General features: G+C 32.7%; 3 protein-coding genes across 5 annotated transcripts; 2 read left to right on the top strand and 1 right to left on the bottom strand.

The window, feature by feature from the left end:
• Window positions 1–315: 315 nt before the first annotated feature.
• Window positions 316–3,898, top strand: LOC114409848. The gene is made up of 5 exons (XM_028373484.1): window positions 316–489; window positions 695–765; window positions 1,240–1,373; window positions 1,996–2,418; window positions 2,793–3,898. Exons 2-5 carry the CDS (start codon window positions 739–741, stop codon window positions 3,205–3,207), a joined length of 999 nt encoding a protein of 332 aa, XP_028229285.1. The 5' UTR covers window positions 316–489; window positions 695–738; the 3' UTR covers window positions 3,208–3,898.
• Window positions 3,899–4,247: 349 nt separating this feature from the next.
• Window positions 4,248–7,956, bottom strand: LOC114409849. Its single transcript, XM_028373485.1, has 5 exons — window positions 7,605–7,956; window positions 7,445–7,515; window positions 5,194–5,297; window positions 4,959–5,013; window positions 4,248–4,719 (listed from the first exon to the last, which is right to left on the bottom strand). Exons 1-5 carry the CDS (start codon window positions 7,656–7,658, stop codon window positions 4,593–4,595), a joined length of 411 nt encoding a protein of 136 aa, XP_028229286.1. The 5' UTR covers window positions 7,659–7,956; the 3' UTR covers window positions 4,248–4,592.
• A 2,595-nt stretch (window positions 7,957–10,551) lies between these two features.
• On the top strand, window positions 10,552–15,964 carry LOC114409847. 3 transcript variants are annotated; one of them, XM_028373482.1, is made up of 6 exons: window positions 10,552–10,634; window positions 10,723–10,890; window positions 12,974–13,040; window positions 13,643–14,047; window positions 14,719–15,062; window positions 15,431–15,964. In XM_028373482.1, exons 2-6 carry the CDS (start codon window positions 10,804–10,806, stop codon window positions 15,644–15,646), a joined length of 1,119 nt encoding a protein of 372 aa, XP_028229283.1. In that variant the 5' UTR covers window positions 10,552–10,634; window positions 10,723–10,803; the 3' UTR covers window positions 15,647–15,964. The 3 variants fall into 3 exon arrangements, with proteins under 3 accessions (XP_028229283.1, XP_028229282.1, XP_028229284.1); XM_028373483.1 differs by lacking the exon at window positions 10,552–10,634 and adding an exon at window positions 12,760–12,860 and having other exon boundaries at window positions 10,767–10,890; XM_028373481.1 differs by having other exon boundaries at window positions 10,582–10,890.
• Window positions 15,965–16,843: the final 879 nt, after the last annotated feature.

The raw sequence follows: 16,843 nt of genomic DNA, 5'->3' as shown, positions 1-16,843 counted from the left end.
AATTATTAGGATGCAATCTAATTATTTTCATTTAATTACTTTCACACTTATTTTAAAAAAACTACTCAAAATAACTTCCCAAATTAATAAAAAAAATTACTTTTCTTAAATTCTGACTTTTAGAAGAAAACACACACACTCAATCCTTCTAAAATAAAAATAGTTATCATTAATCTAAAAAAAATTATCATAAAAAATAAAATTAACGGACTCTTTGACTTTTAATACAAAAAAATAATTACTTAGAAAATGTAATTATTTTCCAAAAATATAAATTCGAGTTTCTCGTATAAATATAGAAAAAAAAAACAGAAGAATTGGGGGAAGAAGAGATAGGGGTGGTGGCAATGTGTTACCAATATCATATCATATATTCTTTCATCTTCTTGGGTTAGGGTTCTACACTTGCAATCTCCTTTCACACCCACCCACCCTTCAACCATTTCAATTCCTTCCCTCACCCAAACCGCACTATCGTTCTTCGACACGGTACCTTCCTTTCTTTCTTTCGTTTTTTCTTTCAAATTTTGCTTTATCCACAAATTCTGCACTTTCCCTTCTTTCAAAGTCGGTGCCATACATTTATTTCTCAAATTCGAAATGTAAAACTTTTACAATTTGGTTTAATTTGGCTTCTGTTTATTACTTTAATTAACGCCTTTTCTTATACATCTTTTACTCCATCGTTGAATAGGTCCTGTTTATTAAGCGGTTTGGATAAAAGAATAGAAGCGTAAAATGGCCTTCGTAGCACATCAACCTCAGGTACTTGGATTATGATTTATTTATTTATTTATTTACAATTTGCTTCCAATTTTATTCCCAGTTCTTGATTTTCGTTGCAGAAAGATGTTCTCAAATTTTAGTCTTGGAAGGTGCAATTTTTATATATAGCATTATTAGACTATTAGTAGTTTACTACCGCCCAGTGTTGTTTTCTGGTGGTAAGGATTCAATTGTATCAAATTTAATAATTGAAGCTACATGGTTTCACCCTTCAGTTTTGAAAAATCCTGGGTGTGGGAAGATCAAAGTTTTATTGAAAGTTGAGACTATATACGTTTCTCTCTCATTCGCAAAGTCTTGCTTGATCTGGAAGTCTTATTTGTCTCTTTTACTGGGTGTTTTGTGTTTGTTGTAGGATGTTGGTTTTGCTATCACAAATTTCCATCTTCACATTTTGAATGCTTCAGTATATGAATTATGAACTGAATTAATGATTTGCTTTCTTTTCTGCAGGGTTTGTTTGTGACATCTTCCTCGAGGCGTTTGCCATGGAGCAAAAGGCTGAAGTTGAAGCAGTGTTTAACAAAACATCACATGATTGGAAGAACTGACCGGCATTGCCTAGTAAAGTGGAATGCTTGTTTAAGGTGCAGATATGTGTATTCTGGTGATGGGAATTAAATATGGTCTTTTGGCTGGGTCACTTTAAGAAGTTTAGAACTAGTTAGTGTAATGATAGAGTGTCTTTCAGTAAGAGGTTGCCCTATGGTAAAGAGTAAGAGTTACCATAGTCAAATTTCAATTGCCCTCTAAGTGGGCTTCCTTGAAATATATATATATATATATATATATATATATATATATATATATATATATATATATTTAAAAAAATTGCAAGTCTTGACGAACCAATTATTATATCTAACTTTACTCTTGAAGTAATTTTTGTCATCCTCAAAGAATCTTCTGCCGCTTGTAGAATCAGAGCAAATAAAATGATTTCTGGAGAGAGAAAAACCAATTTGTGCTTGTAAAGTTACTTACATCAAATGATTGATGCATTGCTTATGTGTCTTCTCTCGATTCTAGTACCAATATTAAATTTCGTACTTGTTGATTTCTATATAAATTCATATTTATTGATTCCGATATTTCAATTAATTTTTTAAGTTGCATACCCTTGTGATTGTTGCACATGCAGAAATGTGCACGAATTCAATGCACATGACCTTGTAGTTCTTCTTCTCATAAAAGGTTTATTGTTTCCAGTTTAGGGCCTCCTTGCTTTTGTGTATCCAAGTTCAAACCTTTAAGGATTTCAGGCTTCAAAGGCAGCACCCAAAATGATGATTCAGGAATCAGAGCTAATCGGTTGAAGGCACCCAATACTTCTGTTAGATTAGGAGAGAGCGGGGAGGCTCACAATGTTCCACTGTCTTATGCATCTGAAACAAATGATAGCATTGCAACATCATCTGCTATTCATAGACTTTTCAATAAATGGCTGACAATGTTGCGCACGCAACCATCAAGCCAAGAAGTGGAGAAATTTTTTGAAGAACCTACATCAGCAGGAATTTTACCAAAAACTCAACAAGGGACTCAAATTAAGGAAAGCCGTGCGGTTTTGAAGGTGGCATGGTCCCATTTTCTGGCCCTCGATGCAACAATAAAGATTCCTTTGCTGGTATTGTAAGTACAACTGTTTTTTCCTCTGCAAGTTATGCCAATCTTTGTAAAATTAAGGATGTCTTTGCATTTTTTGTTGTACTATATGCTTGTTTTGTTATGTTGTCTTCAAATTAATTTGTTGTCTGCTTGTCACATATTTAATTCATGCATAGTCAACTTGGGTGTCTTGATTGAAGCAAACTTTAGGCTTGAATTTATGGAGAAAATGAATGAGCCAGAGTGTATGACATGTTTACTGCTTAGTCAATATAGTATGTATTAGGTTCTGCATCATTCTTCAACTTTATACCCTTTTAAATAATATTGTTTAAAGACAGTATTTGATGGCGCACAACAATGCTTTTGTGTCTTCTAACTTTATCTTTTATCTGCAGTGTTCCTCTCTACCTGGCTGTTAATGTAAAATATGGTGCTGAAGTTTCCAAGGAGCTAACTCCTTTATGGATTTTGGGCCCATTTATTGTGGCTACCCAAGTCTTGGCAATCCGATGGTTATGTGCACTCTATGTTTTCAGCTTCAAACAGACTGTCAAATTACTCAAGAATTCTCCCTCTTACTGCATTTTGGCCCACAGCTACGTTTTCCGTGGCAAGCTCAAAGAGGATATCTCAACTTATGTTCTGCAGCCTATATTGAGCGTAAAAAATAGAGACTATAAACAGCTAACAAGAAAAAAGTTGAAAGAATTGCAGGAATGGATAGTGGAGATGTATCTTGATTATGTGGAATCGATCTGGCCCTACTATTGTCGAACAATCAGATTTTTGAAGAGGGCTAATCTTATTTAGGTTTGAAAATTGAAAATATTCTTAGGGGTAGTCTCCTGAAAGGCTAAAGAGAGGGATGAAGGAGGGAATACTACGTAGCGTTGAAATTTTTAAATGAGATATGGCCAATCCCATTTTCTGTTGGGTTTTGGTGTTGAGCAAGTTAATGGTCATGAGGAAGTTAAGTTTCTAATTCATGTTATATTGAAAACGTTACTTTATTCTTAGATTAGATTGTAATATTTTTTCTAATCGCTGCTTTTGTTTTGAGGTTCTGTGTGAGATTGATTCTATTCTGCAACTAGTACTATGGCAGAGTTTCTCCCCAACCCTCCATCCTTTGTATTATTATGTTAACTTGGGAAACTATTGATGTGTGGGAACCTCGACCTGGTTGAATTGGCGATTGATAAGGCTTGGCCGAGTGAGTGTTCATGCATTGTCAACCTCTAAAATAGCCTAAGAAGATATGTAATGTTTTGGGGCTTCTTTGCCCCACTGAGTGTAATATTTGTCAGCCAGAATCCGGAGAATGCATTGCTTGTAGAATGACCCTGCATAGTGAAGGAAGAAAGCGGAGATGACGAATCACCTCTTGATTAGGGATTTTTGGCTGAATTCTGACTTCTAGAGATAAAACAGTGAAGAGAGAGAGAGAATTGAAGTTGTCTTTGCAACATGGAAACATTTCATTAACTATGATGGTTGGATCTCTGCTCGTTGCTACCCTTTATTACCGCTTTTGGGAGGGTGTTGGAAGCTCCTGCTCTTGCGAATCTTCCAGGATAAATTGAAAATATCAAAAGACTTAAATTATGTTTTCAGTTCTTAATATTTGGATAATTATTTTTTTAGTCTTTTAAAAATGTTTTTATTAGTTGCTCAATTTTTTGAAAAATCACTTTTAGTCCATCTTTATTCATTGTGTTCATGGTTTTACAACTTAGAATGATTTTTAACCGTCAAAATTCATTTTAGCTAAGCCAAATGAGATTTGTAACGATTTCTTTCTGATGTTCGGTTGCATCGAAACAAGCACAAATACAAGAGCCCCACCAATCGATATTATATTTTGGACTTTTTTCATACTACTGTAGTACTACGTACCAGCTAAGACAAACAACTAGAAAATAATGTGAAATGCAGAATAAAAATCAAATAGTGGGTGGCGATTATTCACTTTGCGATCAGTATACTAAATCATATAAATTGCGGTCCTAAATTCATAACTAGAACCCCAGAAAAACCATGACCGGGAAATCTAGTTTAGGCTTGGAATTTGATGGTTGAGACCATGACCATCTTTTCAGTTCACGAAGTTCCAGAATTCCTGGTAATAATTATGACTATATTTGCGTTAAGTTTTCTATGATGTCATGCATTGGTGCTTCTCAAGGCACATTATTTCAGTTCTTCACCACATGTTTCCCATTGGGGATGTTAGCTTGGGAATCTGCTGGTGGAGTTGATCCATTGCTGGATTGCTCTTCAAAACCTACTACAGGATCTGCATAAGACCTGTAACAAGTCAAGCTAGACAAAAATGTAGGAGCATGAATTAGTAAATGGAAGAATGCTAGAGAAAAGGTTTATTATGTACGTGTTTATTAGGTTATTTAGTATTAATGGGGCTGGGCCTATCTTGTGTTGAACTTTATTTTTTAGTATATAGAGGCTAACAGTATTGAATCAGTCATTCTTATTTGTATTCTTCTCTTGATTTTTTCTAACATGGAACATGCAAGATGTTTTAGTTCATAACACCTGCTTACCTGCTTGACTTTATGATTTCATCATTTACTGTTATTTCCAAATCAAATATGTTGCCTGCAAACAAAATATATTTACTATCAAAACAATACATGCATAAACTGCGGTGATATATTCACAAAGGTATGCACAATGGGCTTTTCATGCATAAATCAAAGGAATTTGTAATACCAGTAGCAGAGAAAGCAGACATCTTATATATTTTATTACCAAAAAAAAAAAGCTAATGTTGCATACCTCCATTAAAGTTTTTGTTAGAGAAATATTTTGCCAGCAAACGATGAGCATAATCATCATCATATTTTTTGAACCTCTCAATGCACTGTGGACTGTCCAAGTGACTGTAAATTGAAGAATATGATAAATTATTTCAATCTGGGCAAAGAACTTGCAGTTGCAGCTAATAACATTTTTGAGTCCAAAAGATTTTAGATTTATGTCCTTTAAAATATAAGGCACACACTTTACAGCATTCTAAAATAGATATTTTTTTGCCAAAAAATAAAATAACATAAAGGGGAAGAATATTTAAATCTGATAACAGAGTAGTGTTCTGTAACGGGCAAACTAATGACTATGTAACTGACAATGAAGTTATATGACTAAAGATATCAGATGAGCAATTGAATTTATTCAAAAATATCCATGAGATACTGAAATGACACTCAGCACTAGGGAGGAATTTGAATGGACTGTTCATGCAAAACAAGCATATATAAAAGGATAACTAAACTTTCGCTTCTTTTAGTTTCCAAACCATACACAACGTGACAATGGAGAAGAACTGAACTAGCAATTATATGATACTAAATCAACCAAGAAACATAACTATAAAGTAAGTGTTGAGCCCACATACACCAAAGGATGTGACTAAGTTGAAACCATAATACAACGTATCATATCAGTATTTTATAAGTAACATCGAAACAAATATAAATGATAAAGTTTCATGCTTCTAAGTAACATCACAGATTGCTAAGATAAAAAAAATGGGTTCAAAAGAGATTTTCATTCAGAAAAAAAATAATATAAATGAGCTGTTTTAATATGCACTTATGCAGATACCAATGCTAGTTTCAACATAAAGAACAATATTTTGGTCCTTCATCAGTATCTCAAAAATGGCTTGAAATACTTCTACCATTGATCACATCTATTTCCAAATGTGAGATAATCTCAAACATCTTGCTGCCACTAAGGCCTGAACCTAGCCACTTCATCTATTTGGCTCAGTTGGCAACCGAAACTCTATATGAGCAACTTTGCAAGAATCACCTATGGCCATTAGAAATTTACGTGGGAATTAGGCTCGCATTTCAAGGGTGTGGAAACATCTCATGGAAAAAGAAAAAAAACCTAGGTAGAGAGGGTGAGCAAGTCAAGACTGCTAAATTTGAGTACTTTACAAATAAGAACATCACAGAATCAAAGTTGGAGCAATATGCAATATTCTCCTAAGTTCCTTTTAAAATTTCTCTAACAATATTCTCATCAGCAGGTTCTCACCCTCCCTGGTTTTATCTTTTTTCCACATCCTTCTCTCCTTATTTTTATTACAAATATTAACACCTATTTTGGTGCATCCATGTTGTTTAATTCTAATATATATATGGTGGCGGTATCAAACCCTCCTAAAGGAATCAATCAAGACCAATATGTCATTGTTATGCATCCATTCTATATGAACTGTTAAACATTCAGCCAGGGGATGTTGTTTTTTAGTGGTGGTGCATAGCCAGTTAATCTATAAAACTATGATGCTTTCGGGTGTGTTTGGGAAAAGGTTAGGTTGAACATAACCCATGTTTTTCTCAATCCACCAAAACAGTTACGTCTCCATTTTTACTTTGGAACGTGTGAGCAGACATTTGGTGCCTCAAAGGGTATGTTTGGATTTCAGGTGGGAGGGTCCAAAAGTATGTTTGAGAGTAAAATCAGTTTGGGGTCATGTTTGATTGTCCCTCAAAAATATGTTTCAGAGTAAAATTTTGCCTGCAAACTTAATTCTGGAGGATACCAGACTTGAGATACTTTTGCAAACTTAAGTTTGACCCAAACTTAAGCTTATAAACTTTAATTCAAACATGCACTAAAACAGCAATCCAAGCACACCAAGTCAAATCAATAAAAATGCCTGATTGTATTTTCTAGCACTTCCCACATTGAATTTTCTAACCATTCTATCACCAAATTACAACCCAGCTTTAAGTTCAAAAACAACACCAAAAAGAAACAGATCCATTCTAATAAGATTTTTTTTTTAAAAGGCGTGATCCGAGCCATACTCATAATAATCGATAGTGTTGCCATTGCAAGAGAATACTAATAAACAGTGAAAGCTAATGAAATTTCAACAGCTTTAAAATAAAAAGCTTTTCAGTTAAAGATCTCCAGAAAATTCAAAGCAATTTTTTAAAAAAATTAATAGTTCTATGCACATAGAATCAACAGTGAATAATAAGGACAAAAGAGGAAAAAAAGAACTTACTCAAGACCATCGGTGAAGTTAGGTTTTTTATCATCGACGTGAGAAGCCCCATTATTTGTAGCAGCTTCCACCTTAGAAAAAAAAAAAACTGAGAATAATTAGCATAGAGGCGCGTGTGCATGCGTGAAGTTGAAGAGCGTGAATCGACTCATTCACTCACCTGGTTGTTTGGGGAGGAGCATGGAGGAGGAGAAGGTGAAGGCACGCTCGCCATTTTATTTTTCTCTTCTTTCTTCCAAACTCAGGTTTTTTGGCATTTGCAAATTGGGATGATTGCGCTTCTGTTTCACTTGATATCACACAAGTTACAACAAAAACATAGTTACATACTTTTGTCACAAAGTGAAACTCTGCAACCCAAACTATATAATAAATAGATACTAATACTAATAATTGCTCTCCTCTTTTCCTGGCCCAGTAGGTTGTTCTAACTGGTGTGGTGTTCCAAGTGATGACTTGTAAGGGGTGCTGATAGATAGGTTTAGGTTCAGCTTCATCAAACTCGTTATTTCTGTAATTTTTTTTTATTATTATCAAATCTGAACTGAATAAACTCCGTTATTTCTATAAAAAAAAAATCATATTGACACGCTATAATTTAACCATGAAAAAAATAATATTTAAATATATTTTTCCTACTTGTAATTTAGTGTTTTTTATTTATTTTTATTCTTGTAATTTTTTTATAAAATATTATTTAAAATATTTAAAGGACAAAAATAAAATAAATACATTTTGTAAAAAATTTACAAGGATGAAAATGAAAAAATGATAAATTAGATTAACAAAAAAATATATTTAAACTGAAAATGAATAATTTTTTTTAAAAATATATTTTAACCAATAAAATATATAATAATCAAAGTAAATTATTTTATTTATTATTTTCCTCACTTGATAATTGATTACCGTGTTTACAAAAAATGTTTCATAAAATTTAATAAACTGATCATTATATTATAGAAAATTGAAATTAATATAAAACTTAATGATTTAATAGAATATACACTCGTTATCGCTGTAATTATTATAATTGTATATTTTATGAATTAAAAAAAATAAAAAATTTCAGAAACTTTTTGGTGAGAACAAAAATTAATGCAGTATTGTCATATGGTATGGTGTATATTTATGTGACAAAATCTTATTTTATAATAATATCTAAGACCCTAAGTCAATGATACAAATTATAAAAAATAAAATCAGTAGGTTCAATTATATAAATATAAATAAAATAAAATATAAAAATATAAGATTTTATTCATAAATTTAGTAAATTTTAAAAAATGAGAAGGTACAAATACACACCCTCAAAGCAATATAGGTCGGTCACTGATAATAATAATAAAAAATAATAATTAATTTTATTTATAATAATACTTATGAGAATGTATGTTACTTATCTATAAATTTGTGTTTTTATATTGAAATTTAATTTTAAACATTCAACTATCATTTTTTAGATTTTAGAAAATGAAATAATGTTTTAAATGTAATTATTATTATTAACCAGTTGTTTTGTATGAGTGATACAAGAATTGACTTAAAACATACAATGCAATCACTGTTGATTGTTTTTAATTTCAATTTCACTGTAAATGTTTATTTTATTTTATTTTTTTACATTTCTAAAGTTAATAGAAAAGATTTAAAATTTAGACATCAATCATACTAAGAGCCTCAGGGAAAGATATTAGAAAAATGTCAATATATTTTTTTAAACATTTAAACAGATTATAGAACACATTCATATTTCATGGAAGGAAAATGTAAATTTTAAAACTAGAAGAAAAATAATAGTAATTTAGAAAGAAAAAAAAAGATAAAATGTAATTTGTCAAAATTGTTAATAGGTTAAAATGTTCAAAGCATAGCATAGAGTTGACTTAGTACTGGTTCCATTGTGTTTGCACATAAGAAAATAATCTATCTACCCCAGAAAATGTGTTTGTTTTTTTTTTTTTCCTTTTTAAAATTTTCTTAGATCATATATTGTAAGTAAAATTAATTTGTGATTAGGAGTGGATAAGCGGACTAGCTTGCCTTGCGTAAGGCCCGTCCGCATAAGCCCGCATTGATAGTGGACTGGGCCAATCCGCCTCGTTTCTTACACGGATCAAATAAATTGGTCTGTCCCTGCCCCGCGGACCCCGCAGGTCAAATGGGCCGATTCGTAGGCCTAGTTTTAAAAGAATTTTAATTTTAATAAAAATATAATACAATCAAATTAAGTTCAATACAAAAATAAATAAAATCTCAATAATTAGTCAATTACATCAATAAAATAAATAATGTCTTAACAAAAGAAAATTTAAGCAATAAATCTAAAATATGAAATTTAAACATCTCCAACAACAAATGATTCCATATTTAAAGTAGTCTGAGTCTTCATCTTCTTTTCCTAAAACTCGAAATAATAATAAATATTAGAATAAAGTCAAGTTAAGTAATTAAAAGACAATAATTATTACATATTATTTAGCGTGCATATCAAATACTAGTAACCAATTTTTAGTATATATCAAGGCTTGTACGTTGTCAACAAGAAGCCTAATTCGATATTTGTTAAGCATACGTGAGGAGAAAAAATGTTTTTAGCATGTTACAATTCCTAAATATGATATGAACTATTTTTTATAATAAAAATATACTGAAATATCTTTAAAAATATTTATTTAACAATTATTTTTGTCTTAAATGATAAGAATTGATATTTGTATTATTTATGACTTCCAGATATGAAAATGATAGATTAAAAGAAAAAAAGATCGAGAAAATATCAAAAAAGAAGATTTTTAGCATGTTATCACTTATCTTTTTTATCTTATTCTTTTTTATTTTTATCATCTTTTAATTTAAACCTTTTATTTTTATCTTTATATCTCTATTTTAGTTAATATATTTATTTAAAAAGAAAAGTTTAAAGTGAAAAAGAGAAAATGAAACCTAACATCATGATTGGATCAGGATCAGACAAATTAACGGGCTGCGGGTAACCACAAACCCCGCGGGCCAATCTCGCATAATCCGCTGATTAAGCGGATCAGACCCAAAAATATGAGATAACCACAGACCATGAAAAAAAATAAAAAATGGCAACTTTGAACAGAAATCGAAACGGGTTCAGTTGAATCCTATACAAGTAAGACTCAGACCCAGAAACCTACGGCTGAAGGCAGTGTCACACGTTGTAAGACTCAGACTGTGTTCTGTTCTATTCTGTGTTCCACTTTGGGTTATTCGTTAAATCTTTATTTAATTAAGTTAAGATGGTTCAGTGATTCAACCAACGTGAGACCCTTCTTCTATCCTTCGACGCCACGCACGCTCTTGTTGTCTCCTTCATTCGCAATATTGTTATGGCAAATGCCAAGTTCGGTTCCTCCTTTTCATGTTCAGCGGCTTCTCTTTCTTCTTCTCCTTTCCAACGCACCAGAACTGCCCAGGTACTTACGCTGCTGAATTTATTGAATTGTTTCTCAATTTACTCTGTTCCCCAATTTTACAATTGAACAATGGTTTTGATTTTCAGTTTTCTTTGGCAATACTAATTATTGTGTATGTAGTACTTGCCTACATGGGTTGACCAAGAGTGACCGATTGTTGTGTATGCATTCTTTCTTTAATGTTGTGTGTTTCATCGGTGGTGTTAATGCTTGTGTTTTTTAATTTTGTGGAACTAGGACAGTAGAAGTTCCTCTTTTAAACCTCAAGATTCGAAAGTTGATTTTGTTACATCTTTTTAAGTTGCTGAGGGAGAATGTCTTTGCTACTATTGGACTTAGATAGGATAGGGTTGGTGCTGAATTTCGCTCCATCAGTACGGTTTGACTGAAAACAATCATTAGTGGAGATACAGAAAAACTGATTCCTTCAATGTGTTATTTGGTAAAAGTAGCTTAATGAAGAGGGAATGTGAAGAAAATTCTTAGTATTTCCATTCACCTTTTGGCACTGTGAATATTGATGTTAAATCTTCATTCTTTAATAGGCTTGTAACCCTAGTCAATTTTATTCTAACAATTACACCAACTGTATATTTCAAAGGCATTTGGAAAGGAAGAAGGAAAATTAAGGAGACTGTTGAATATTGTTACATTTGATAATTGGATGTTTCCTGAAACAAGATACCATGATCTTCATGCAGTACATGAAGGATATACAAAATATGATACTTGTATTTTTGTTATTCACTCCAACAATAGTTATGTAATTACCATCTGAAAATTATCTAAAATGATTGGTGCAATGGTTTGCTCTGCTAGAAAAAGATACGTGAGGCATTAATTATAAGGTGGTTATAGAAGGTAGACCTAAATGGTATTGTTTTGGTTTGGTCTGCAAGTTCAGTAGTCAGATAAATCATGGCTAACTTCACAATCAGTTTGATGATTTTCCTAGCTGTAATTGGTTTTTACAAGTACTTTATTTATGTGTCTTCTCTTTCTCCCTGTCTCCTTCACACTTCCTCTCAACTTTCTTAAGCTGGTTAATTGTTTTTTTTTGTTTATGTTAGATACAAGTTCCACAGTAAATTGCTACATGTTTCAAATGGGTATATGCATTTTCCTTAAACATGATCAAATGGATGTATGCATTCTGATAGATTTTCTGTGCATTAATTTGACCAATGAATAATGTTTAATGTGAATGAAAAAAATTGGGAAATCATTTTTTAGTCGCTTGCTCAAAGCCATGAGTCGCTTTTGCTAGAATTTATTGCAAACTATATTCTGATTGGTATTCACCAGTGTTAAAATGAGAAAGAGATACGATGGAATTTCTTGCGTACAACATCCCTCCCCCATACCTTCGCATAGCGAAGAGCCTCTGGGCAATGGGGTACGAAGTTTTAGAGGGCGAGCCCTGGTGCAGCGGTAAAGTTGTGCCTTGGTGACTTGTTGGTCATGGGTTCGAATCCGGAAACAGCCTCTTTGCATATGCAAGGGTAAGGCTGCGTACAATATCCCTCCCCCATACCTTCGCATAGCGAAGAGCCTCTGGGCAATGGGGTACAAAGTTTTTTTTTTTATATATGTGTGTGTGTGTGGACGCGCTCTATTCATGATAGAGTTTACAAGGCCAAGGATAACTGGGTGCTATTTCCTAGATACGACTTCCTATGAACACTAAATGCATTTTACATGTGATATATGAACTGTCTGTGGTTATTCTGACAACCAGTTCTATGAAAATTTAATGTATGTTTTATACTATTGAATTTTTATCAGTCAATTAATTTTCACATATAAATAATTCATGCTATAAATAAGTTACTATATACATAATTCTTTTGTGAAAATTGATGATGACAGGGCCGTGACATGACTCATGAGGCATGACATCCATTACTCTTTCCATTTTCTGCTAGATATTTAAACTACCTATCGAGCAATTCATGTGATTTTCTATTTGAGTAATGCTCTCTGTTGGATTAAATCTATTTTATTATACTACTCAAATTGTTAACTGCTGTATCTTTGAGTATTGCTTTATTTACTCTTACATCATTTCTTTTCATTTATTTAGTTGAACTTATCTCAAGGGTTGTTTGTCAACCAACTAACTGGTGCTCAGTTGCAAATGTACACTAAAGGTAGCTTCCTTATTTATTGGTTGATTTCTTAATTTCTACATTCTGCATTAAGCTTCCAACTTAATTCTTTATTCATCCTTTAAAGACATAACAGTTTTGAAATGAATGGTTTCAAGCATATTTCTTGAATAAATTTGTTATAGAAATTTGAATTTTTGTGTAAATTGCAGCTCACCCTTGAACTATGGCCCATGTGTGGATTAGACCTTAGGGGTCTAAAAAGGAGCAGATAATTGCTGAACTTCACACTGAGAACTTCTCTATTTAGAAACCCATTAACTATGGTATATTGAAGATTAAAATCTGAAAGAATACTGTACTTTAGACTAGGATCACATTTGCAATTTCCTCACTTTTTTTTTTGGTGGTTGTTGCCATGTAACAGTTCCATCAGTTGGTTAACAGTTTGCCTAATTTAGGGTGTTTTTCTCAGTATTATATTCCCAGGGGTCATTTGCACACTTCAAACCTTAAGATCTAATGTGCACGTGGACCAAAGTTGAAGGGTGTGTGAGCTGCAATTTGTGATATATTTTGTATAACCTCCTTTGAATATGTCGTTTTTAATATTCTTTTTGTTTTTGCATTTGTATTCCGGTTAGACAAATCATGCCAGCTTAAGTTTATTCATGGAATGCCAAACTTAAAAGGAAGGCTACAGAAACAGCATTATGCTCTTTTTGTTGTCTCTGAGGATCAGTCACAATACTGTGAGCTCGAAACAACTGCTTTAGTGCTAGAAAACAGCAATACAGTTGCAGAAGACATCTCTCCTGCAAGCAACTCATATTTTCATTTATCAGGGAGTGATGGAAAACCAGGTTTACTATCATTTTATAACCGTCCATACAGAAGAGATAGTAAGATCCTCTTACCAAATTCAGAGAGAAGTCAAAACAGCATATTGTGGTTTTTGGGCCCTGCAGTCCTCGTTGCGTCCTTCATTTTTCCTTCACTCTATTTACGCAAAGTGCTATCCATCATTTTTGAGGACTCTTTGTTAACTGGTAATTTCTCCTTGGAAGAAAGACTCTGTGTTTGAATGCTTTATGCATTTTGTGCTATATTGCTTTGTCTGCAGTAATTTGCATAACTTACTATTTTTATGTACAGTGTTTTCTATAATTTGGCTGTAGTTCTTAGTAGGTTAGTAACGTCTCCTTGAATCAATATGGATAAGCATCTGCTAATGAAAACTGTGGAGAAAAGGGTAATTAATTGTATTTGGGTTTGTTGATAACTGATGATGCTAGGAAAACATTTTTGATGTTCAGAAATTGGATATGATGCTCATTGCTTGACTTTGAATTATTTATTTCTAGACAAAATGAATGGCATCATTCACTGGATGATTGGACAGAAATGGAGATTAAACTATGCAGACACATATTGGATGAAAAATTTTGCAACTTCAATATAAATAATCAACAAAACATTCCAAAACTTGAATTTGGTTTAGAGATTCAAGATGTTTGTGGAGTGGCAGGGAACAGGGAATTTTTGTTAGTGTAATTCTTATGAATTATGTGCTGCAACTATGGTAGTTTTGAGATGATCAATTCTCCAGCTTTAGTGTTTAATTGCTTGCTTTAATTCTTCTTTTCTATTATCATTTTTTTAGTTGCTTTCTTCTCAGCTCTGAATTCTAAACCGAAATATCTTCTTTCTTTATCTCCAGATTTCCTCATATTATTCTTCACAGAAGCAATTTTCTATTGTGGTGTTGGGGTATTCCTTTATCTACTAGACCATGTAAGAAGACCCTTGCTAGTGGATATCGCTGCAAACAATAGTGATACTCTACCCCCACAATTGGGACAGAGAGTCTCTTCTGTTGCTACCCTGGTGCTTAGTCTTGTAATTCCAATGGTGACTATGGGTTTGGTCTGGCCGTGGACTGGCCCTGCAGCCTCCGCAACTCTTGCTCCATACCTTGTTGGTATAGTTGTCCAATTTGCATTTGAGCAATATGCCAGATATCGAAAGTCTCCTTCATGGTCTGCTATTCCATTAATCTTTCAAGTAAGGACAATCCAATTCCCTGTTGATTAGTTTTCTGTATTTTGTCTTCGTGGTAGAAAGTTGAAAGTAATGTTATATGGTTTTGCCTAGTTGATAGTCTAAGTTTACATTTTGATTATCTTAGATTTGCTGTCTCTCTTATTGGATTGAATCAACTAAAATATTTCTAATGTGCTTATGATTACCTTTCTCAATTGATTTTTTTTTTGTTTTATCAGCAAATGTTAGTTGTTAATATGTTAGTGAGAGGGATTCAAACCCATGACCTCTCCCTCTCCCTTTCTTCCTTCAACCACCAAGTCCATCTTATAACTCCCTTCTCAATTGATTTCGTTGTTCATAATGAACTAATGAAGTGTTATTAACAGGTGTATAGATTGCACCAACTAAATAGAGCAGCACAACTGGTGACAGCTTTATCATTTACTGTTAGAGGAGCTGAAATGACCTCACACAACATGGCTATAAACAGCTCTTTGGGTACCCTTCTAAATGTCCTACAATTCCTTGGTGTGATTTGCATTTGGTCCCTATCCAGCTTCCTCATGAGATTTATCCCTTATGCTTCAACAACTAAGCAGTAAAGAATTTCTTGTAAAGTTTGTTAACCATGTCATCTCACACATCAGAACACCCCCAGTTCATCTTCGTGCAGAATATGTAGATCTACATGGGTTTATTTTTTGGTGGTTTAAAACTGTTAAATCTAATTGGAATTTTGGACATTAATCCTCTGATTCATCTAGAATTAAAAAAAATGGTGGTTTCAAGAATTTGAAACTGAGGATTTTGGATACCGATTAAACAAAGGAATATTTGTAGTTTTACTTGTAAGGCATTTGTTTAAAATGTTATTTGCACGAAATGAAGGGAAAACGTGGCAATTAGACCACTAAATTATATATTCGTATGCATTTGACCTGATAGAGGTCATCAGATAAATCTAATAAAGCATAAAATAGCATGTACATTTCTTTTGGTCTATATGGTCAATAGCCTATTGACAATACTAGCAACTTGTGAGGTAAAGTTAATTACCATTAGATATTTCAGTAACCTTATAGCATTTTTTTACCACATCAATAATTATGTTCATATGTTTTTAATTATGAGTCAAAATTAATTATAGATGAGTCCCTGGGTGTAGAGCTATTGGATGTATGATGTTCTTTCTCGGTGAATAAAAGCATTTTGCGGCTAATACGTAGACAAAGATCAAGGTGATAGACTGATAATAGACACTCGGGTGCCTACACAAAAACGACACTGGGCCACTAGGGTCTACATCACTCAAGTGTAAGAATAAATTGTCTTTCATACGTTGGGACGAATGATACTGGATTTGCTTTCTAACGACATGGTGTTGTTACATAAAACTAAAAACTAATTTTAGTAGAAGATTTTATTTTAATTTATTCAAAAACTAAAACTTAATACTAAGATAAAAATATCATCTAATATATATATATATACACACACATGAACTTATACAACATCAAAGTAACTTAAATCTCCTTAGAGAATACATATAAACATAAATAACATTATAAACTACCTAAACTCTGAGCCGATTAATACTACACATAACTCTAGAGAGGAAACAAAATGGATAACATGTCTTTATGTCTAAGTACACATATCCACGAAGTTTTCAAAGACATGGAGCCACCTTCTAGTCATTTGCTCCCCACGTACATCAAATACGAGGTCATCATAGACATGAGTGACACGTATAACAATGTAAGGGAAAACTTACAAAAAACAAGCATATTAAAACAAGA

The sequence above is a fragment of the Glycine soja genome, chromosome 4, assembly GCF_004193775.1.
Source record: "Glycine soja cultivar W05 chromosome 4, ASM419377v2, whole genome shotgun sequence".
Taxonomy (NCBI): Eukaryota; Viridiplantae; Streptophyta; class Magnoliopsida; order Fabales; family Fabaceae; genus Glycine; species Glycine soja.
The sequence above is the reverse complement of the archived record's forward strand: the minus strand, read 5'-3'. Positions and strand labels throughout refer to the sequence as shown.